This window comes from Coturnix japonica, chromosome 7 (genome assembly GCF_054131305.1).
Source record: "Coturnix japonica strain WE chromosome 7, WE-NBRP24, whole genome shotgun sequence".
NCBI classification, from domain to species: Eukaryota; Metazoa; Chordata; class Aves; order Galliformes; family Phasianidae; genus Coturnix; species Coturnix japonica.
In genome coordinates this window covers 6841755-6866866 of record NC_140669.1, presented here as the reverse complement: position 1 = coordinate 6866866, position 25112 = coordinate 6841755, and the positions used below count along the sequence as shown (strand labels likewise).

The following is a 25112-nucleotide window of genomic DNA, read 5'->3' as shown; positions in this document are numbered from 1 at the left end:
TGGCAACAATTAAAAAATGTTTAAGTCCTCCCCTAAAAGAAGCACTTGCAATGTTCATTCCTCGGTATCTTGACCATCAGAAGAAAATATGTGTGATGTCACATTTAGGTAACTGTTCAGAAAAGGAATTGAATGTAATTGTAAATCTTCAGATCAGATGAAAACCAGGAATGGCATCACTAATAGACTTCCAAATAAAAAGTGCTTTTTATTAGAGAATAAAAAATAATCTTCCTGTTTATAATTTTTTTCAATCAAATAAAGTGGCAGGGATAGATTGCTAACAAGAAATATGCCTTTCTTTGAAACACACTTTCATTGTTATTTAACTGAAAAAAATACAAAACGAAATTCTGACATATGAATGTTTCAACAACTTCTCACACAAGAAAAATATTTTCTGTGAGGGAATATAAACGTTGTAGTAAAAACTAAATAATCTACCTGAGCCCTTTAAAGATAAAACCTCAAGGTAGACCTCAAGAAATAAAATCTGTCAACTGAAGACATATCCAAACATATCTAGTTATTTCATTTTAATAGTTACCAGATTCATTAAAGTCTCCAGGAACTCAGTTTGTTTAGGAAAATCATTATTAATATAATTATATAATTAATATATAAATTATTAAAAAAATAATTTAAAAAGAATAGATTTAGAGCCTGTACAGTGCATTTACACATTTCTTTTATTATTATTATTATTAAGAAAAAAAGTACTTTTAGATCTAACTGCACAGTAAAGCACTCACCAGGTTTCCCACAGAAAGGACGCTGCTAAATTGTTCTGTCATTGGGTAATGTTCCATAGCCATGAACAAAGTGTTCAAAACAATGCAGATAGTTATAGCAAGATCAACAAATGGATCCATCACAACTAAATTGACAACATGTTTTACTTTTAACCACGGACTCCAGCAATCCCAGATCAAGAAAGTATTTGCAAATCTGTACCAGCATGGGGGACATTTCTGTCTGGATTCTTCAAGCTCTGAAGAAAAAAAAAAAAAAAAAAAAAAAAGAATGAAAGAAAAAAAAAACCAACAATTAATCAATAGTTTGATTATAATCTCTGTAAAATCTTGTTTAAAATATGTTAAAAAAAATAATTCATTTAAATAAACAGCTCAAAACTATCTAAGCTTCCCTAAAACCTGTAGACTGTGAAGGCTGTCTCCTAAGAGTGAATTGCCTCAGATATCTATCTTAAGAGACACTCTTGTCTCTTAGAAATGGCAGCATAGGGAATCAACAGATCTTGTTTAGGCTTGTTGACTTGTTTATGCTAGATGTCATCATTTTGGATAGAAAAAGTTACATGATGCCCCACCAGCAGCCACATGTACAAGATTCTTAAAATATAATTTTTTTAAGTACGTAACATAAATACATATTTTGATTTGAGCTACTACAATTGTATTTGCCTCTACACTGAGCCACTAGTACAGCATAGCAGATATATCACTTTCAGTGCATGTACTTACAATGTTTACCTATTTCTAACATAAATAATGCCCATTTTTCTATTTTAAAAATGAACAGTTGGCCTTATTTGAAAATGTCACATATATTTGCAACTTGTCTATCAACTGAAAAATAGAACAGTATTAGAAGTAGCAGAACAGCTCCGCTCTCTATTAGAAACTACTGTTTTCTTCCATTTCACTGTCAGTGTTGTCAAAGTCACAAAGCAGTAACTTCTACTGATTTAAAAGTAATGGTAATGAGTGAATTTGATGAAAGCACTAAAGGCAGATATTTGCTTATGTGCAGAGTACTTAGACCACAAGATATGTAAGAAAATGCTACGTAATACTTTCAGTGAAATTCCAGCATAGTGGCAGGAATTGTTCATCTTTGAGACAAAGTGCTTAGGAACTCACTAAAACACATATATTTAAATTCAGACTTAGTTAACATTAAGAATGCTGCAAATTTTTTGCAGAATTATTTTGTCCTTTTAGAATATGAATAGCAGGGCATCCATACCTTCCCCTATAGGAAGTTAAATTGGATTAATCCTCTTTTGCTTATAAAAATATTATAAGGGCATTTTAATATAAATTATGAGTGTACTAGGTTTTCTTTAAATAGGCAAAAACTGTATGTGTGTAGTTAGCAGGGATTTAGTAAACAGTTTTATCTGAATGTATCAAATACCTTCCATTGTGTTTGTAAGTATACTGGCTATACTCATTGCTCTTTGTCTTGCAGCAGAATCTTCCAGCAATTCCATGGAAATCTGATAAGAACTCAGTCTTCTTTTTCTTATTTCTGTTTCAGTAGTCGTGCCCTGTAATTGAAATACTGAGGAATTAAACCATTCTCTTCAACAGCCAATTAATAACATTTACTGCATAAATGCATAGTGACAATCAAAATCAGACTTGTAGATTTTTCTAACACACTAAAGATTTTTCTTCTTCAGGAACCTTTTTGCTTTTGAGCAACTCAGAGGAAGCACAACAAATAGGCAACAGAAGGAGAAAGCAATGTGGGAGCAAAGGTGGCTCTCATCTAAGTGTCAGAGTGAGCAAAGCTTTTGCTAGGTATCTTTTCAGTGGTGATTATTATTATTTCAAGAAAAAAAATTAAGTTGAAACCTGTCACCTTAATTTTCAACAACTACTCATGTTAAATGATTATATGAGTATTAGGAATTAATTATCTCACTAATACCATATACTCCATTCTTAGCCTGACAATCATGGTTGGAAAATTTTATATGAGAAAGAAATCACATCATGTTAATGTTTCATCTACCTAATTCATGTCCACCACAGTGCTCATACAGAAGTCATTATATATATTCTTATAATGAGTAAAGTCCCTTTACATTTTCCTCTCTATTTTCTGTGGCTTCTAGTTATCTTTTCAAAGCAACAGTACAAGACTCTGTTTTAAATGTCTCAGACATGCCACTTTTCAGTAGTATGTGGTTGTCCTTACAGATGCTTTTCTCTTCTTTTGGAGCACAGCCCAGGAATTTGACCACAAGAATGGTACTAAAACGTTCCTAAATCATGGTTCTTGCTTCTCACTATTATTCATGCAAACCTCTTATCCTCTTATTCTTTTTTTGTTATTTTGTCCCTATCCAGAAGAAGAATAAAGGTTTCAGAACTTTCAGAAGATTTCAAGGTTATATTAGTGTGAAGATGAAAAAAAATTTTTGAATATTTATTAGTTCTGTTTCCTTTGCAAAGGGTCTTGACTAAAAAGGCTACATCTTTTTTTTCGAGTATTTTTTTGAAATAGAACAATATATGCATAATATCTAACATAATTTTATTTGATATTTTGTAAGAAGCTCTGTATCGAGGTAGGAGAGAACAAAAAATGTATGGTAGTACTAATGAAATCTCAATATTTATTTATAATGAAAATATTTTGTCAGAGTATAATAGCCATCAAAATACAATATTAAAATATTTTGTATAAAAAACTTGCTTTTTTCAAAGTTTGAAGAAACATCTAAGCTTAGGGAAACCATCTGAAGTGCATGGTAATAGCAAAAAATCATGAGAATTCACATTTTGCAGGTGGTTTCCTATTCCTGTTTCTTTAGTTTTATATCAAATGCCTACATTCCTTTTTGAGGCAAAACAGTGTACAAAATTGATTTAGTTTATATGTATATACACTTCTTCCTCTGTGCAAATCTCTTGTTGAAGGCAAGGATAATATAATACTATCATAAGGCTCAGACATACAAGCTTGAGGACTTTTTTTCCCTTTTCTCCTGTAGTTTAGAAATTATTACAAGTTATTTCTCACAGCTGTAAGAAATGGCAAGGCACGCAAAAGTAAACAGTAAGAAAAAAATCTTGTTTGCTTGTTTACTTACAATTACCTCTGGCAGAAGCTGTCCAGTAGGTGAAGTTAGAGTTGAAGGTCCTCCAACCAAGGAGACTACTCCATTGCAATCTACAGCGCTGTGCATCTTTCCATTGGCTGGAAGGGCTGGCACCATTCTGGATGACATACTGGCCTGACTGATGTTACTGTTACGCCTTTCTCCATGTCGATTTGGAACAAAGAGAGAATCTCTTCTGCTTTCATTGTCCTCAAGAGTGCTGTGCTCATCATCAGCAAAGTCATTTTCAGATCCTATATCCCTTGTACGACCTCTGAAACTGAAAATGCTTGTTTTGCTGTTGCGCCTTGGTGAGAACAGGGAACCACGGATGCTTAGCAAAGACTGTAAAAGATTTAAATAGAAAACAAAAAAAGAGAGCTCTATAACTGATGTTCCAAGATAAAGAAGATCTTGGCTTTTCAAAGAATATTTATGTTGCTGAAGAGGAAGAATTTTCAGTTTTTTCTTCAAGAGTACCAATGTGGGGAATTGCTCATTAATGTGACTGAAGTAAATGGGAAATTTTAGTTTAATGTAGCAGGACTGAAGAAATGTTGTGTTGGAGACATAGCAAGGTTGGACAGTTGGGGCAAAAAATGGAGTTTGAGTTTGTATGGACTCATGAATGTAATGGAGTGTTCTATCAAGGCCTTGCAGATTTACATTTTGTTCTGTCTTCTAGCTGAGCTGAAAGTCTTTTAGTTTTTTTTCCCTTCTTCATCCTTTGGAGTCCTAGGGATTCCAACTTAGCAGAACTTGTCTGCCATCTTGACAATTGTCTCAATAATGGTGAAACAAGATAAGCAGAACTCTAAAACTAGAAGACAGGGGCTTGGAGAAGCTTTGGAGGGACAGTGTGAATATGCCTAGTAGCACTCTTTGAACACAGCATTCAGTGCTGCAGTAAGCTGCACATCTACCTACCATGTGTCCATCAGGCAAATCACAGCAAACATTCACCAGGGACACAGCTACCCAAAGATATCCTCTTACAGATCAGAAAAATAAATCAGCGGTTGTTGGTAATTAATCTTTTAATTACAGTAGAGGCTTAATGGAATGTTCTTCTCCCATGCTACATATTTTATTAACAGCATTCATGAATAAATAAAGGGAGTGCTAACTGTGGAAAAAAGACACCTTGCGTTAAGCTTTCTTCATCCTTGTCTTTGTGCAAATCTTTGTATCTTTTTTTTATGGTAAAACTGGTTTCAGATGATTCTCAATTTGTTTACAGGTGGAAAGTGCAAGAGCAATGCCATCCTCCCAGAATAATTATAATTAAATTAAAGTATATAAAAATCCATAATAATGTTGAGAACCAAATATTCAGGCTATATAAAAATAAATATAAGTGTATCACTACATATGCATACATATGATGATATGTATGCATGCATACACATTATATGTGTGCTGAACTAGGAACACTGCTTTGTAATGACTTGTGGGTTTTTCCCATTATGATATGTAGTTTTCTGCTCTTATAGCTATATCAAATCATAATAAATTGGGCTGAAATTTTTTATGTTGTCAGCCTCAGGCTGAGTTACTTAAGGAATATCAGCCAAATGATTTTGCTATCAATATGTAAAGTTGGCTGGAAAAAAAAGTTCTGTTTTTTTTCCCCATATAACTAGCTCTAGCATCTATAGGAAATGTCAGTGAATCCTGACAAAACAGTAAAATAATTACTGCAGCTCTTGCAATTTTGTCATACTATTATTTGGCCCAAGTCTTTCAAATAATCACACACCTACTAGGATTCAGCTGACTGGCACTGCTACCCTTACTTTATATAGAAAGCTCCCCTTGCTGCCGTTTTATGTGTTGTCCAGTCTTTCCAATATATGCTATCAAGCTCTAAGCACAGCTAAATGGATCAGGCCCCTCAGGGACTCAGGAGCAGTATGCCTGCTTTGAATATCCCTGCTAGGTTTGGACAAAAGCTATAAGCTAAAATGACAGCAATTCTAACACATGTAGAGGCAGAAATATATTTGCCTTCATGCTGCTGGCAAGTAAGATGCAAAAGGAAAGCCTAGCTTTTCACAGAGGGTGCATCATTCATTCGCATACAGAATAGTGTGTCAAAGGACAAAACCTCTATAGGGGCTGGCTAGGCAGATTATCTCTCCTTACCATTCTACTGTGTCGTTTCATGCTCAACCAGCCTATTTCACTCAGGAGCTTTCTGCACAGATACATGATAAAACATAGCTTCCTTCTTCAGTATACAGAACAGCTCAGTCTTGGTTTGTTTATGTGCAGGCAATATTTGTCCCAGAGTCTTTTTGCACATATGCAATTACTAAGGCAATTTTTAATTCAGTTAATTATCTTCAATTATACTATTTACTTGATGGAAATATCTTTGTATTTTAAAATCCCAAATGACCTTTAAAAATTTATTTCAGGTGGTCACTTATTTCCTTCCTCCTCTATAATACATGATGTCCCAAGATGAACAATTTCCAGTCTATTTTACTATTATTTGGCTTAATTTCAAATCTGAAACATATACAATCTTTTTTTTTATTCCAATGGATTTTTATTCAATCTCCAATATGAATTCACATGATTTCAGTATTATTTAAAGTAATTTCACATGCCTTGCCTTCCTAAACTTGCTCAATTTAGATGAACGTTTCATACATTTTCATGACAGCTGATAGGGTGAAAGCTTTCTGACAGTTTCAGAGTATGAATAAATACATGCAATACTTTATTGTATGTTAATAAAGCTACATAAAATCTATATTCCCTATTCAGATTTTGTCTCAAATTATCCTTCTTAACAGACTAGATATTTTTTCTATTGATAATTTAATTCTGCATCAATCTGTGCATGCAAACATAAATATATTTAACATAAATGTAATATATTACTTAATCTTATCTTTCACCAGAATAATATAAAATAGCATCAGGGAATTTAGACTAAACAGTGGAAGAAGCCTGTTGCTGAGTACTTAACGCACAGGACGAGCCACCAGAAATTCCTTTCTTGTCAGACTTTATCAGTGATTCTTCTTGAGTGCAGTCAAGTCACATGCTTTCATTTTCTGTAAGATTCTCCATCTTGCATAATGAACTTCCAATGGGAAAGAATAGTATGACTAAACTTTGTAAATTCAAGCCTAAGCAATCCCTATATATTTTGTCTTTATTACAGAATACTAGAACTACCTTTCTGTTTATCTATTGTTTAAATGAGATAATGAAAGTCAAGAGAAACTAATGGTAGAATTTCCTGTTCAGAGCATATTGATGATATGGTCTGCTTAAAAACTTACATATTTATAAGGTTTTGAAATGGATGCATAACAGAGAACTGCAATTGAGAAACTGCAATACAAATATATGAATACTACTCAGTGTCTTTGATTTCTCTCTAATCTACCAAATACATCTTCAAAAATAAGTTTTCAGATATATTTTAACTAACAGTTAAGACATTAACAGTTAACATTAACAGTTTTCCTTGGTACGATCTTTTTATCCCTTTGCTAATAGAATGGGTCAAACTTTAACACTGTTAAAACTACTAACATTGCTTTTTTATTTGCTCACCTTTTAGATAAATTCCAATATGTAAAGTTCAAAATAAAAGTCAAATTAGAACAGATGTGCATGGTACAATAGAAAAAAGTGTGCTGTACCTGATGGGGAGATGTGAACCTTTTTTCATATGTCAGTTGACTTCCTTCTGTGGAGAAGCGAAAACTTTTTCTTCTGATACTATCTTCTGACTCAGACTTGGGGAACTTATCATTATCTCCCTTGTCCTCTGCTTCAGACATTTCTTTCTGCCTTCTTCTCTTCCTTCTGTTTCTTCTTTCTTTCGCACTCTTCGAGCTCAACTTTGATGCTTCTGAAGAACTTTCCAAGAGTTCTCCTAATCCCCCTACCCCACTGAAATCCCTTGATGCAACTGATGCTGCTGCCACTGCTGCCGTTGCCTGTTGGGTTACAAAACATAGTATTCATATTGAGCCAAAAATGAACAATTTTATTGTTTTGTATCAATTGTTTTTATTATCCATCTGGTAGTGTTGTACACAGTCAAAATGAACTATTGAGTAGTAGTCGTAGTAGTACTATTGAGTATAGTTCCTCACCATTTAGCAGCATGGCTTACTTAAACACCAGATTTAGCAGTACAAGAGCATCATTGTTCCTTAAAGACTTCGCAAGACACTGGTCTAAAATGAAGATAGTCAGGAAAGTGTAAGCATGAGGCATTTTCATCTACTTCAGACCTTTTTCCAGATTTCCTCTTGCCTGACATCACAGAATCACAGAATCACAGAATGACCCAGGTTGGAAGGGACCTCAAGGATCATGTAGTTCCAACCCCCCTGCCTAGCAGGGCCACCAAACATACACATTTACTAGATCAGGTTGCCCAGGGCTCTGTCCAACCTGGTCTTGAACACCTCCAAGGACGGGGTATCCACAACCTCCCTGGGCAGCCTGTTCCAGGGCCTAACCACTCTCCTAGTGAAGAACTTACCCCTAACATCCAACCTAAATCACCAGGCTTGGAAAGGAACTCTAAGATCATCCAGTCCAACCATCTACCTATCAATATTTCCCACTAAACTGTGTCCCTCAGTATAATTTCTAGATTCTTACTGAACACCTCCAGGGACAATTGACCTCCCTGGGCAGTCCATTCCAGTGCCTGGCCTCTCTCTCAGTGAAGAAGTAATTCCTAACATCTAACTTGAATCTCCCCTGGCACAACTTGAGGCCACTCTCTCTAGTCCTATTGCTAGCTTCATGGGAGAAGAGGCTGACTTCCACCTGCCTACAAACTCCCTTCTGGTAGTTGTAGACAGCAACAAGCTCATGGTTATGTTCTAATTTAGCTGATCCCCTCTAAGTCTTTACAGAGAAAGCTAATCCTTGACATCCACCATGTGAGTTAATGTATCATAATCCAAGTAGCAGGTGATTGAATCCAGCCCTTTCTTGCTGTCATCACAGCAAGGACACCTTCTTGACTTCTACTTTTACTAGGAGCAGACACCCTGCTTAAAGACCTTAATTTGTCTTTGAGCACCATATTCCTCCTCATGTTTCTTTTCCCACATTCCCACTGTAGCAGCACTCTAGGGCTTTGTTACAAACACACACAGGTACATTTAATTCTTATTTCTGCTGCTGCTAGGGAGCAGAAAAAGGTTAGGCTTTTTCTGTGATGAAAAGGGATGAGATGGAGCAAAGAACAGTCCCAAAACTCAGAACCCTTGTCATCAACTGCAATGGTCAGGATGCCTGATTTTGTTCATTGAGAAATTTGGTAGGTGTAGTCATGAAATAAAAGAAGAAATGAGAGCATAACCAGTACTCTTCCTATAAAGAAATGTCTGGGGGACTAGCTGTGAAATCCTGTTGTGTAAAGTATATTTGGAAAGCTCGTAGGCTCCAGTGAACTTCCAGAAAAGGATGGTGTGAGAAATGGCAAGAGACTAGCACTCCATAACAAAGATGACTTGTAATTATCCAGCAAAACATGTTATACTTGACGCCAAGTATTTCAAAAAGGATAGGATTTTTCTTTATAGCAGAGAAAGATAGCCCCAAATTAGCTCATTCCTAGTACAAATTATTGACTTTGCATCACAATAAGCAACCTATGCTATACAAGTTGACTTGATACAGAACTTGCCTGCCAATCAGTGTATAAGATTTTAAGAGGATTACGAAGTGTTTATCAAATTAAAAAAGAGATACTCAAAATTATGTCACTCTGGTTTCACAATATTGTTCTTCTGATGCTGTAGCATAGACAAGGGACCAATGCTGAATCTTTGTGTATGTACTTAGTACTGACAGCAAATTTCAAAATAATGGTGTAAACTAAAGCACAATAACTTAGATTTGTGGATGAATAGATCCCATTTCAAAAGAGTGAAAAGATGGGTTACTGTTTCATGAAATAATTCAGCAGCTCAGTTATCCACCTTGAAATTAGCACTTTCCACAAACATTTTCACACACAAAAGGGATCTTGTCTGTAATGCTGCTATACTTGGAATTAATTGAGAAATTATTCATCTAAATAAGTAACAACAACTTGGCCTTTATCCAGCCTTTCTCATAGTCTGTTGCTTCCAGTTCTTCTCTTTTTAAGTCTGGGTCATCTCTGTCTCTGTAATGAATCACACAAACATCTAGATAGCTCTTGATGTAATTAACAGTGGCTTAGTGACTTTCAGGGATGAAAGTATAATATTTTTTAAGAAATGTGCTCTTTACTGATATTTAACATTTTTGCTAATTTGCATTTTGCACGATTATTCTTTTTCCTTAGAGATTTGGAAGTGATAGGATTTGACTAAATTAGACATATACTTATCAGATCTCACAGGTCATGTACAAAACTTAAGTAAAAGATTCAGGGTTTCTTTTTCTGTTAGCACTTTCATTACAGAATCATTCTGATCTAGTGAAAGTAGCTTCATGAAAATACTACCAAAACTGTAAATTCATTGAAAATCCTAATTGATAGCTTTTTATGAGCACTGTCCTATTAAAAATTATTACCAGAGACAAAGCAATAGAAAATAAGTCCAGAAATTAGGCAGATGTCTGACTTACAGAACTGAATTCCTGAATAATAAATATTCTCTTTAATATATAATTCTCTTTACAAAGAAAATAGAGATTTATTTAGTAGAAGTAGTACCTTTATTATAAATACTGCTTGTCTATTCTAGGGTTATGTAAACTACTGATTAACTTCATTGTGTTTGAATTAGGGATCTGCTAAAATAGTTTGCTGGATAGGAACCTAAGAGAACACTGTCTACAATCCATCTCTGTGTTCTATGAGTATTAGAATGGAACTATTAACTACAGTGAGCCTAGAAATTCTCACTCAGAACACAGATCAGAAGTACTTTTTTTTTTTTTCCCACCATTCATAAGATCTGTAACTTTAAAATGTTATAAACTCTGACTACTTATTTAGGTTAGTAAGACATTGTTATCTCAAATATTTTACTTTTTTTTATAACTTATTTTTATGTATCATTACTTGCCTTTATTTGTCATATGGTTAATTCCTGATTTTTCACTGGCTATTTCAACTTGTGAAACATGCATGGCAAACAAGATTTTTCTTCTAATTCATAAAATTTTACCATTCATTCCTTAGAGTAAGCCTGTTTAGAAAGTACAGTGTCCATCATTACCTGTGCTTCTTCTTGCTGCTTCTTTAGTTGTTCCAGCATCTGTTGAAATTCTGCTTCTTTCTGCTCTGCTTCTTCCATAGTTGCTTGGTTCTGCTCCTCATAGGCCATGGCAACCACAGCCAGGATCAAGTTGATTAGGTAGAATGAGCCCAGAAAAATCACCAGAACAAAAAATATCATGTATGTTTTCCCAGCAGCACGTAGTGTCTAGAAAGTGGAAAGCATATCTGCTTATTAGTCCACATCTTAGTGGTATTAGTCCACCTCCATGGTGCTGTTTTGACCCCATATTTTTTTGCTGTTAGCTGAACATTTCAACTTATGTCAAAAATAGCCTAGATTTTATGTCATAATAATTTGCTTACCAGTTGATACAGGTTTTCCCAGAAGTCCTGAGTCATTAGCCGAAAGAGTGACAGAAAAGCCCAACTGAAAGTGTCAAAACTTGTGTAACCATAGTTGGGATTTCTACCAGCTTTCACACATATATATCCCTCTGGACACTGCCTATGTGAAAATCAAACAGGAGGTATTTATTCATAACTTTTATTTTCCTCAGTAGTATATATAGTGCATATATATATATATATATGTATGTATGTATATGTATATAGCTCCAGAAAAAATGCCTATTTAATTATGCTGGCCCATGGCTTTAGAGGGAAATTGACTTTGCAGCAGAAGTGTAGCTGAGGATTTCCTCTATCAAACAGCATTATTGTGCTGTTTGTATTTGCTGTTGCTTCCATGGAAATAAATAGGAGGCATTACTTTTGGAGCGACTTATACATGAATAATGGATTAGGATTACGTTTGTTATTTCTGCACAGTAAATCCACGAATTCCAAAATCAGAAGAAAGTTAATTTATAAATTATGTTCTGAGAAACAAACAAATATAAGAGTCAATGAAAAATATCTTTTTCAACCTTTCGCTATTTGTATTGACCTGAATGTTTAAATGCTCCTCAGTCATATTTTGAAAAGTCTCTATTCTGAATGATTAATTTCCTGGCAAAGATAACTGCTAAAATGTTGTTAATGGTACAGACAGATTAAACAATATGATTAGCTAAATCCAATTTACTGTAAGAGATCTTCTACGCAAAAGCTGAAATTTTTTTCAGCTTAGTCACAGAAGCTGGTTAGGTACCAGTTAATGCTTTAAGCCTAACAATTGGCCGTGTGTGTATGGCACATTTTGCCAGTGATAAAATAGTTTCAGCCTTGGAATATGAGGTAGCCATTGTACTTTCTAAATATTTTATATATTCTCTTTCTCAGTTCTAACCTTAGTTTTCATCCTACTCTTTTCAATCAGTTAATCTCCAGAGTAGACTCTCCGGGTTCAGACTTTATCAAGATCAAATTCAAATAAAGCAAAAACAATGGCTGTTAGTGAACATTTAGACCTAAGTAAGAAATCATTGTTCTGTATCACTACTAAATGGGAAGCTGCAACTGCTATGAATAGGCTTTATGTTACTGATTTTTCTAAAGAATAAAACAGATGATTTTTGAAAGGGTCTTACCCTGCATCAGAGCTATTACCACAAAGTAGGGCATCTCTTTGTCCTTCCAAAATGTAGAAATGAGCTGTGTAGAAAGCATTAGAAAAGTATGTGATTAGATTAAATGCATCCTTAAAGGACTACAAAATAAAATAAAAATAAATCATAATAAAATCAAAGTGGTTAGTTTCTAATCACTTTGTACTCTGTTTAGGAATGCTTCTGTTTACTAAACTTGTTTATTGTATATGTTTGATCACTATAGGTCAGTCACTGTAAACAACTGTACATAAAGCTTCTTGAATTGCAAATATTTATGTACAATAACCACAAGTATATAAAAAAGTTATATCAGTCATTCTTACTTTCATCCTCAATGTAATCCTTCCAGTTAAATGTGCTCACAGTTGTATTAATAAATGTACCATTTTCATCCATTGTGCTATTAAAGTAGGAAATAACATTTATTTCAAAAGTAGAATTGTCTGGAGGCCACTGCAGGCATTTATTCCTCAAGTTGCCCATGAAGAGCTGCAGCCCTATTAGTGCAAATACACTCAGACAAAACACAGTCAGGATCATAACATCTGAGAGCTTCTTCACAGACTGAATTAGGGCTCCCACAATAGTCTTTAGGCCTGCAAAGAAAAAAGATTCATAGGTTTATCAAAGAGGATCTTTGCCCTTCCCATATATCTCAGATGTCATGCAGACACTTAAAAGAAATTACTGTTATCTGTCAAAAAATAAAGCTTCATGAACAGCCTCAGAGCTTGTGAAGATGCATGAAAGAAAAATATTTTTTAATGAATAAGCAATGTACATACATTCAAATACACAAGAATATCATATAATTCTCAAGCAGGAAATTTATCAACCATACTTTTCTGTTATAGATTTGATTACTTTTATTTTTCTCTCCATTTAATATACCATTTAATATTTAATAATAATATTTAATACAGTTATTATTTAATAACAATAACAATTTATATTATGGGTAATACTTAATATTCTTCCAATAAATTATTTTCCAGTGACTCCACAACAGTACAAACTGGGATAGAATTGCAAGTGATTCTGAGAAAAAAGAAGTTTTAGTTGATAAATTATCCCGTGCAATACTTATCTCCTGTTTTGTAGCTTTGTTGTTGTTGTTAGTTGATTGTCTTCAAGGCAAATTTCAGTTTTAAGTAGTAAATTAAAGGAAAAAAATAAAAATCAAAAAAGCCAAAGCAATAAAGCATTTTTAATGTTAAAGAGACAATTCGTCATAATTGACATGGAAAAATAAAGCAAAATAATCCATAGGCCTCACATTTCTTGTTGCATGCAAGAATCTGTTAAACGCAAAGGCTGATTTTGCAAAATAAAAGAAGCTAATGCTAAAAAGGTAAAGAATCATAATCCTGGCTTATGATCCATGCCTTTTTTTCTTTCTCCTTTTTTTTTTTTTTTTTTGCTTTTTTTTTTTTCTTTTTGCAACACGAGCAGAGAATATAAAGGCTCAAAATATATGCTCAAAAGAAGTGAATTCAACTTCAATGGAATGACAGTCAGCCTCAGTGTTTAACCTAGCTCTCACCTGGAATGACTGATATTGTTTTCAAAGCTCGGAGAACTCTGAATGTTCTCAGCGCTGAGACATTGCCCAGGTCCACAAACTCTGTCACATATCTGTAATAGGGGAGTTCACACACAAACACAATGACAGCACACAAATAACAATTGGAGTTACAAGGGGCCTAACACCTTACACAGTTACTTCTTACCTGGGATTACAGAAATAGTTTTCAAAGCTCTCAATACTCTGAAAGTTCGAAGAGCTGAAACATTGCCTAGGTTTACAAATTCTGTTACATACCTGTAGGATTAAATCACAGTTATTCAGAATTGAGGCAGAGCTTAAACTAATTATGAGGGTCTTCAAAACCTCTGTGTCAATATTAACAATCATACTCGAAAATTTACCTGTCTCTTCAGTACACCTTGCTATACATATTTTCATCAGTTATGCTTAAATTTCACTGACATGTAAATCACTGATTTATATCTGAACAGCTAATTAAACTAATTAGCTTGTAATAGGTCAGTGACATAAGTCAAAGGGATCGCTTCTATTCTGGTGAGCAGAAAAATATAGGACATGAAATTAGTGTCCCTCAGCAGTAATTACACTGGTGGCTGACACTCTGTGCTCATTCCTGCCATATTTAGCTTTGATTTATGCATACTACAATGGGTGATACAGCATCTAAACTTCACAGGTTGCAGTAATTAAATATTTTTAAATGAATGTATTCATGATAATAATAGTGTTTGCCACTAATTTCATGCCCTAAAAACTTAAGATGTTCTTGAACCACTTACGCCATTAGAATGACACTGAAGTCAAGCCAGTTCCATGGATCTCGCAGAAAAGTAAAACCTTCTAAGCAGAAGCCCCTTGCAAGAATTTTTATCAGTGATTCAAAGGTATAAATTCCAGTGAAAGTGTACCTGAAATACATTAAAGCAGGTATGATGAATCTTTGCATAGTTATGCTTGTAGACAGTGGCATTCATTATCAAAGGTGACTTGCATTAAACATATTTAGAAGTGAAAAGAACAAATCATTAACTTGACTTTTAATTAACTCAATCATTGTTCAGTAGATGAAATTTAAACTCAAGAGGCATATATACAAATCATTTTCTAAAAGCTTGATTTAATCTCCATATTTGTGCTTGCAATTAATTTGGGACTCTGGTATTTATAGATATATTTCAGAGTTGATATTTATATGTACACTTGGTAGCACTCACAAGGCTGTTATTTTGTTGTATTCACAAATCAGATAGATGTCTAAGTGTTTTTAAAATGCAGGTTTGTTTGAGTCAAGATCAAAGAGTTTTATGAAAATCAGTTCAGGATAATAATTCATGCACACAATACAGGTTTCAAACATTAAATATAAGCATGCTTGCCCAGGCTGTTGTTCTTGAAGATGGGAGTGTGATTACTAATTTACCTGGTGTGGGAACCATTTATTTGTAAATATAGAATAGCCAATTATAACCACAGTAATGGTAATGCAGAGACTCCCTGAGGCACACATGGGTCTGTGTGAACTTACAGAACAAAGGAAATCTACCTGAGGATCCTACTCCTCACCTTTCAGCCCTCTCATCAAACCTCACAGCCACTGCTGAGTAGACTGGGGAACAGCTGAATATTATTACAGTTTCTATACATAGCATTCAGGGCATGCAGTGAAATAAACAGAAATCTGTAATGGATATTGAAGAAGTGGAGGGAATGAAAGAAACTACAAGCAGTCAAAATCTGTTTTTTATCAATAATATAAAAGAAAATATATTAATGACCTCATGGAATCTGTTTCTTCATGACTATGGAAAAGCATATTCTGCTATGCAGCTTTTCACAAATCTCTATTGTTTAGAGCCATGCAAAATAAAAGAGGTAAAAATGAAGAAGTAAAAATGTTAACTTACTCTACATTCTTCGTCCAGTCAGGAGGGTTACTCATGGTCATAAATACACAGTTGGTCAAAATAGTGCACATGATAAGCATGCTGAATAATGTAGGTTATAGTCAAGGGAAGTAAGTCAGAAAAACACGACCATTTTACAACACTTAAAGCATCAAAATATTAAGTGCATGAAAATATGTACAAATAACATGAAAATCTAAGTGAAATCAGAAAATAAAGCTTTGTACATAACTGTCTATTTAAAACAGTATGCCATCTGGCATGTTATGGTGTAGTAACTGTAAAACATTGCATTGCTTTTATAATTATGGCAGGTTTGGGACATAAATTAAAACAGAATACATACTTAAGTGTGTAAAAATATGAAATGAGTACCCAAACATAATTTCTCATTTAAGCCAGGAGGCTCATTCTAAAACATCTGCGTGCACACACCCAAGTTTTTATTTGGACGAGATATTCTCTATTTTGACCTGTTTTGTGTTTTGTTTTTTTTTAATAGAGCATCAAACCCAGTGTTGAAAACACAATACTGAAAAAGTATGTCTGAAAAACCAGCTCTTTGCTCTTGCTCTTTTGTCCTTGCTAAGTGAGTCAAGTATATGAATAATACTACTGGTCTTAGTAAAAGAGTGACCTTAGATACATTTAAGTGCAATGGCTTGTTACTAATTTGGCCTTAGCTGCAGGGCTTTGCATGGTATCAAGTCTCTCTTTGTATATAAAGCTTGATATTTAAACTCTTTCAGCATTAAGTGGTTCTGCATAGAATTCTCCTGATAGAAATAAAGACCATTCTGCAATTAAGATGTGACATGGCTGCTTTTTAGGTCTGAGAAGTGTATGTTTAGTTAGCATACATAGTTTACCCACATGGACATCACTTGTAAATCCATATGAAAAGTATTATTTCAGTAGTCACTTCAGTTTTAAGGGGCAAAGTTTAAATGAACATCAAGAATAAAAGGATATGAATGTACCAAAATCTTGATAGCAATTTTTCTTATGGGATTAAAAGGAGTTAAAATATACAAGGCAGATGTGGCACTGAATCGGAAAATTGCCTTTCCCTTATTCAATACTATGAAAGTCTGCAAAACAAAAATTATGCAATTAAAATGCAGCATTGAGTATACAAGTGTCTTTATCTCCTTATTAAGTATTCCGTTCTCTGTCTGGTTGTTTCAAGTTTAATTCTACTGTCTACCTGTGGTAGGAAAACAATTGATTTCTATAAACGCAATGGATTAAACCTTCCATTAGTGATTCTCCAGTTTGCTGACTTTCCTGGCACATAGACTGAATTCAGATACTGTTAATGTTGGTGGGAATTATCATAAAAAATTTAAGTTTAGCAGTTATAGCAAAATACAGCATTTCATCAATTAAAAATATTTCCAGAGTTGATTAAAGTCAGAATTTCAAATTCATACTTCTACCATGTCATTAAACACAAACAAAAAAATCGTGATAACAGAGACATTCAAAATTCCAGTTTGTGTTTAGAACAATTACTTGAGAGAATTATATACATGTATATGTGACTGCAAGGACAAACACCTGGTCACGAAACAATGAAGCATAATTTTAAAATAATTTCAGATTCATTTGTGAATTTAAAATTACCGATATTGATTATATGTATCTTCTAAAAGCACATCTGGAAAAAAAGTGAAAGGAATGAATAAACTGCCAGCTGACATCATTCTAAGCAGCCAATGACAAGCATAACCAGAACCAATAACAACAAATATTTTCTTTAAAAAAAAAAAAAAAAAAAAAGTGTTAAGTTTTAATAGTATGCATATGTGCCCATATTTGTGGTCACCAAATTTAGGTAGTTATTATCTTTTCAAATATAACCTGATAAACATATGCTGAGCATTCACTTTCATTTTGTTGCTGTTGGCTGTCATCACCAAAGTGTTTCAATTTTTATTCCAAGTTTATTTGTGCTTGAGATAAACTTGCATCTTTAATGCTGTCTGAAATTTCTTCAGGACATGACTATTCTTCATTCCTTTTGCTCTTTGTCAGTGGTAATGGCTCTGCTTTGTGTTACCATAATGGAGTCTTTGTTATGCTCTCAGCAGAGCTATATGGTATCACTGCTTTCCATGTTGATTTCTATTCTCCTGCCTCTGATCAGAAAAGTGCTGCCCTCCCCACGGCCTTTGCTGCCTACCTGGCCTGCTCCCTCTAGGAGAGAAAGATGACCTCATTTTCCTGGGATAGCCTACAGGTAATGGATCGTTGCCAGCACCTGCTCACACAGTGATGTTGTGCATGGCCTTGAGGATGACAGTGCCCTTACACCTACTGGCATTTCTCTCTGCTTGTCAGTCCTTCACCCAGTTAGAAATAGTAGAACAACTCTGCCTGTCCCAACAACACCCTGAAGGCAGTCTACAAGTCCTGCATGATTTTCTCTGCATGGACAAGGTGGTGATTATGAGTAATTTCTGGTACAAATTGAAGGAGGGATGATTAATTCCAGTTCATTATTTCAGATGTCCATTTGTTTTCTGTTGAGCACATTAGGCTAGTATTGAACATAAATGCAGATGTCACCTGTGATAAAAGATTCTGCAGTTCACTAATTATTTTCAGTGGCCTAACAAGTCCATCAATAATCTGAGTTTCTCAGGCTATGACTACTTTTTCTGATTGGATATCAGAGATTCAGTACTCGGTTTTCTGAAACTTATTTGTAGACTTGTTGAAAAAACTTCATACCTGAACTTACTTATGAAACTTCATTCCAGAGTGGTTTTTTTACTAGTCTGTTCTGTAAGATCCAAGATTTAAAAAGACATCATGGCATTTATGTTATTCATGTTAGAATATGTGATATAGCTATAGAAGAACTAAGAAATATGGCAACAGTCTTTTATTTCTGAACTGCGTGATCTGCTTCTATCTGGTTATGTACAACCACCCCCACTTCAAACTCATGCTCGGACAATTTTGTTTCTCATATCCAGTCTCACTGCTAGGCTGAAATCAGGAACATTCAGCCATGTGCTCAACTTCAAGAAAGTTCAAGGAAGTTATAGCTCCCTTAACCTAAGGTAAATAGCAACAATTCAGTAGATGCTGAAGAAGTCACAGTGTAGAAAAGCATAAATCAGTTCTCTTAGATGAAAAGATATTTCTATCCATTTAGTGGCTGGGTGACTCTAACCATATTTTTCTGATAAAAAAAATAAATAAATTATCTCAAGTGCAGAAATTCTACTACTCACTTTTTTATTGATATAATATGGGTCCAGGTCTTCCAAAGGTTCAGAAACCATTCCTGGAGGTATGTCGCCATAAATAAATGGCAGGGTCTTTCCTGCCTCCAGGTCACTGTTTGGTTTTGGACCATTTTCATCATCATCATCAGTATGTTCTTGTTTGGGCTTTTTAGCTTTTTCTTCTGCAGAACGCTTTTCAATAGCTGCGAGAGAATCTCTAGTAAAATAGCGGAAGCTTTCAGGTCCTGGTGGTACCAGCAGTGCCTGTGCCATGTTTTCATCCTGCAAATTTAATTCCTTTTAGCCTCTTGCAGGATGAATGACCTACGAATAAAAATGCAAATCAGTTAGGAAAACTAAACTGTACCACCAGAAGACAAAATAAAACAAGTGAAATACATTTGCACAGAAATTTTCCAGGCCTGAAATGGAAACAGCATATTTCAAGGCTGGATAAAAGTTAAAAGCAACTGCCCACTTTATGTAGATATTTTTAAAGTTTATGATTATTTTTCAACTTTTTCCTGTTGGTTTTGGAAAAGACACTGCTTATATTCACTAGCTCTGCTTTGTTTATGGCCTTAGACTATTCAAGTTACAGAAAACTACTGATACAAGTGTTTTAAACATATATTTCTTTTTTAATAGCAACTGTAAATGCATATTTTATGAAAAAGTCTTGATATTTAGAAATCTATATTTTTCTTGTTAGTACATCACATCTTTTTTTCTTTTCTGAAGTTGAGAAATCTAATTTTACTAATTAAATAATTTGATTAATGCTGTTTTAATGAAAACTAAGTGATGGAATGAACAAGCATATTTCCTTCTTACTGGCAGTTTATTGTACCGAAAGTGAATTTTAGGCACGCAGGCAGGTTAGTGTCCATATACTGACAGTCTGTGAGATGTGAATCAAAAGCACAAATCTTTTAAGTAAAAGGAGAGAGGACACCTGATCAAGACACTGTTCTAATTTCTTGCAGAATTATCATAACATTATTTCAGACTAAAACTAAATAAGAACTGAAGATTGAGGTTCCATTTGAATGTCTTTGGTGCCAATGATGGCTGCTATAGTTTCTGCTGCTTTTTCCTGCTCTCTGCACCAAACTCCCCACTTCAACACAGGTCTCTTTATGTAGTCATGCAGTGAGTGCATCAGATGAAAGTAATGTGCTTTTCTTCCAAGTCGTTCTGCGGTGGGGCCTGTTGTTCAGACTGATGCAGTGTGCAGCACAGTGGTGAGGGGAAAATGGATGGAAAGGGGAATGCCAGATCTTGTTAAGCAGCAGAGCCACTAACTCAAGAGCATTATTTGCTGCGTATTTTGCAAGAGTTCTGTGCATTGTTTGGTGCATTGCATAATTGCTTTTATAATTTAAAAATTATGAAAATTGTTTGTTTGTTTGTTTCTTTGTTTTTTAGGGTTAGTGAGTTTTGGTTCCTGAAATGAGTGGGTAGAATCATGTTGTATGCATAATTAAGCCATTCAGCCTTCCCTACATTACCTTGTGAATGTACAACTGTATACTGTAGTTGTTAAGCGTAGATTTGAGACATAATATTATACTCATTAGTATTCATATGGCAATCTTTCTCCTAAAGCTCCTCCCCTGTCTGGAGCAGTTTGTAGAAATGGCATGCTACAGTAATGACCTTTGAAAATAATGATTCCTTTCAAATGACCTCCCCAAACCCAAATCCCAGACAGAGAAATAATACGTTAAAAAATGTTTGAAGAATTTGCAGTGGAAAAATGGAAGAAGAAATGAGGCTACTTACTCCTAAATCTGAATTACCAAGCAAATGACTTCATAGGTAAACTTGCCCCTGTGCCACTTCAAATTTATGGACTGTGTTCACAGCATGGCATCAGTGTGTATGATGTGCGCTGAAATCACTGAAATAATGCAACTGGCAGATTATTGCCTGAGTAACTCAACACCAGAATGGAGGTGACCATAAGTTCATAAATTAAGTAATTTGTGAAGGAAACATGGAGAAAGTTTTTCATAAGTAAAAAGTCTGGAGAACCTTCTGTTAATGTAATTTAATAAGTAAATCCAGGAGGGGATGAAAGTATTGATGCATTTAAATTGAAAAATAAATTATTAAGTGATCCAGTGCCTCCAGCAAGCATTCTTATCACATACTGCTACACTGCTACCAGGGTTGGAAAAGACCTCTAAGATCATCTACTCCAACTGCCCACCTACCACCAATATTGTCTACTATACTGTGTCCCTCAGTGATGCATATACCCTCTTCTTGAGTACCTCTATGGATAATGACTTTACCACTTCCATGAGCAGCCTGTTCCAGTGCCTCACACTGCTATCTGTGAATAAATTTTTCCAAATATCCAATCTGAATTTCCCCTGGTGCAACTTAAGGTCATTCCTTCTTTGCTAATATCTGTTTAACCAACCAGGAAAAGGTAACTTTTAAAAAAATAATTAACGTAACTCCCTATTAAACTCAAAAATTGCCCATTATTTGAGAATTAGAAGAGCATACATGGGAACAGTCCAGAAACATTACTGAAATCCTGTCTGTACTATTGACATGCTTCTGTATCCTTCCTAACTGCGGCTATTACAAAAGAATCTTTGTATACTAAGTATGCTCAAATCAGTTTTATTTAGATACTACACTTCTGTAGTAGAAATTCTAAATCACAGCTTGACTGAAATGCATGGAGTCAGGAACCACTCCTTCCCAGACCTCATTTAAGTGCTGGCAGTGGTGGATCTTGGGGCGTCTTGGAGATCCTTGTGTGCCTGAGGCCTCCTGAAGATAAGCAGCCTCTTTCTTTTTCTTTGGTCTCTAACGCTGTTTCAGTAACTCCAGGTTACTGTAAAAGACACATTTTATACCAAATAAATTCATCTAGTGGTCTTTGCGCATTTCATTCCACAAACCCTTTTCTAGTTTTCCTTCAGTCCCTTACTATCCTTACTTAATACTTACTATCCTTATATGTTCTTAATTTTATGTATATTTCATTTAATTGTATTAGTCCTAGGGATAAGTTGTTGCATTTTATTTTTGAATATAATTATCATCTCATCACTTATACAGAAAATGACTAGAAAGTAGGCAAAATATCTGTGCTAATGATGCCAAATTAATTTGTTTGTCATTGAAAAATCCAAAGGAAGTTGCCTAAAGGTATCTATTTTTAGGATATCTTAAATCAGGCAAATGGTAAAATTGGAAGTGGCACTGTAAAAGCGAGGTGAATACCGTGATTATTTATTAAAGCCACCAAGATACTGAACAAGTTATCTGTATTCTGTGTGAAACAATCTACAACCACTCTTCAAAACTTTCATGTTATGAAAGTAGCAAATCCTGTAGTGTTTCTTTCAAGCTGCTTTTTTTTTTTTTTCTTTTATTTCAGAACACAGGCATTTGAATTATTTTCCTGCTTTTTTTTCTTCCCCTTGGGGAAGCTAACTGTGAGATTTTCATTTCATAAAAACTGAAACACTGGCACACAAACATGCAGTGGCACAATGCAACACTAACAAACAGAATCTGTAAAATATCATATAACGTAATTTTCTTAATCTAATCATTAATTTGAGAGGTTGTAATTTAGCAGTGATATCTTCTAATGCGTCAAGTACAGAAGTAGCCTCTCAGATGGTTTTGTTAAAAGCAAACAATCACATAAAAATTAGGTTTAAAACAAAATCTATTCAGAGTCATAGGTGTTTGTGATACTCATTGGTTGCAGAAGGGCAGTGAAGACATTTTCCAAATTTAAAAAGGTGGGACTCCTACTTTAGGACAGACATAAACAACAGGGTTGGTGGTATCGCTTCAGCATCAGCTGGAGATTATTGTCTGCTACTGTAGAAGTAAAAAGATTAGGTGTTTGCTGATGTCATCAGAAAAGTACCTCAACTTACACTACTGCTGTCTCAATGAGAAATGGAGTACAGGCGGACTGCAGGCAGTAAGTACCTAAAGGAGTCACATCATCACAGCTCCTTCTCTTACTAGCAATTCCAATGCATTCAGTTGACCATTATAACAAACAAAGGGTGAATGTTAATTTAGTGCAGAGATTTTCCACTAAGAAATACTTCTAGTGAAATAACACATATGCAGATGTTTACTTGACAAAGAAAAACCTGGCCCCTTGTCTGCTGAAAAACTTCAAAGGTGTTTATTTTCTTTTCAATGGTTACGTGTTGTTGCCATACTTTTTCATGGCATCTTTGAATCATTTTTACTGCTTTAAAAATTGATTGAAAAACAGAACTAAAAATAGAAGACTTGAGTTTTTAATGCTTTAATTCAAAGTGCAGTGCAATCTATTCAATGCAATGGAGAGCTGATTGAGATATATAAAGAGCCATCCAGTCAAAACCATCTGTTGATCCTAAGTCAAGGAGCTCCAGGAGTCTGTAACTGTTTGTTCCAGGAAAGCAGGCATTTTCAAGGAAAGGTCTGGCTGTCTGAAACCTGAAAACAGCCTCTAGTGCTTACCACCTGATCTGAATCTGCCTCTTCTTTAAACTGTAATCTACTAACTTATACTGTGATAATTTGAGTTTGCAGTTCCTAACAATGCATAGGATTTGTTTTCCTATTTTCTATTCCTTCCAATGTTTATCATCCATCCATTCTGTCTTTTTCCTTAGGCTATAGTCATTGATAGAGATGAACTGTAATTTCTTGTATTGTTTTGTAAAGTAGGCCTTAGTAAGCCTGTAGGCAATAGTACTGCACAACTATTCAGAATAAAAATGATGAAGTCACCAGAAGGTATTTATTAATAAAATAAATAGTGGTTATAAATAACATAATACTAAAGTACTTACTATTATTAGGATACAAAATAACTAATAAGGGAATGCAATGGTAATAATATTTGTGTAATAAAAACCTAGCTTGTAAGTGTTTAGAATAGGATAGTAGTAATTAACTGAATGTGAATTTGTAGCTCATTGACTGAAGCCTGACCAGTGATCAGTAAATACAGGAAATACCAATGAAAAACATGGTCCTTAAGAGGTTTTACACATGATTTTATTTAATGTTCTCATCAAAAGGTGTTCAGAAAGGTCTGAAAACATGGTAACTACATTTGAAGGACTCCAGCTTCAACAAAAGAAAATAAGAGTTAGAAAATCTGCTTAGAGTATAAAAAAAAAAAAATGAGGTTAAATCTGACCAATAAAAGATGTCAGACAGGTTTGAGCTGCTTTCAAATTTCTGATCTAATCTGTTTTGAATGTTTGCCTATCTGAGAGATTCAGAAGCTGGCTTTTGGGATATCTACAAAAACTGTTCTCTTGTCTTATGTTTGAACCCTCTGGCGTCCCACTTCTTACTGTTTGCCTCACTGCAATATTTGATTGTGGATTCTTTTGTTTGTATATCATGCTTCCTTCTAGTTGGGACTGAAAACAGTGGCATGGATTCTTATATCCATGCAGTGTATGCTTTATCTAGTAAGCTTGGTCAGGCAAAAAATAAAAAAAAGTATGCTTTCTAGGGAAATGAATATGGGTTCCCCAGATATGTACCTGAAAACTGTAGAACAACAAATACAAACATTTTGACTTTTTTTAGTCATAAAAACAGACCAAAATGTTTATAAATTCTTTAAATACAGTCTTTATATATATATATTTTTTTTTAATTTATTTTTTTTTTAAAGAATGAGTTGCTTTTGAGAAGGTGTGAAAGGAGATCATATATGAATGCCTAAATTACTTGAGAAGTAATCTGAAGAAGTCAAACACATTCATCTGAATTAGGGTCTGTTTCTTAGCCTATCAGCA

The 25112-nt window shown here is 34.5% G+C and overlaps 1 protein-coding gene across 7 annotated transcripts in view; it reads right to left on the bottom strand.

Annotated features, from left to right (window-relative positions):
• Positions 1-25112, bottom strand: part of LOC107317008 (sodium channel protein type 2 subunit alpha-like) — a 68002-nt gene that overhangs the window by 33491 nt on the left and 9399 nt on the right. For 3 of the 7 annotated variants that reach the window (XM_085552227.1, XM_085552230.1, XM_085552234.1), the window contains 13 exons: positions 19315-19632; positions 17043-17160; positions 16070-16160; positions 14945-15073; positions 14347-14438; positions 12940-13212; positions 12596-12659; positions 11430-11571; positions 11065-11271; positions 7522-7821; positions 3848-4201; positions 2161-2293; positions 753-991 (listed from right to left, as the gene is read on the bottom strand). In XM_085552227.1, coding sequence (XP_085408353.1) covers positions 753-991; positions 2161-2293; positions 3848-4201; positions 7522-7821; positions 11065-11271; positions 11430-11571; positions 12596-12659; positions 12940-13212; positions 14347-14438; positions 14945-15073; positions 16070-16160; positions 17043-17160; positions 19315-19581 — 2409 coding nt within the window. In that variant the 5' untranslated portion in view covers positions 19582-19632. Of the gene's footprint in view, positions 1-752; positions 992-2160; positions 2294-3847; positions 4202-7521; positions 7822-11064; positions 11272-11429; positions 11572-12595; positions 12660-12939; positions 13213-14159; positions 14252-14346; positions 14439-14944; positions 15074-16069; positions 16161-17042; positions 17161-19314; positions 19633-25112 lie in introns of all 7 variants that reach the window. The other 4 variants (XM_085552231.1, XM_085552233.1, XM_085552228.1 and 1 more) reach the window with 3 other exon arrangements.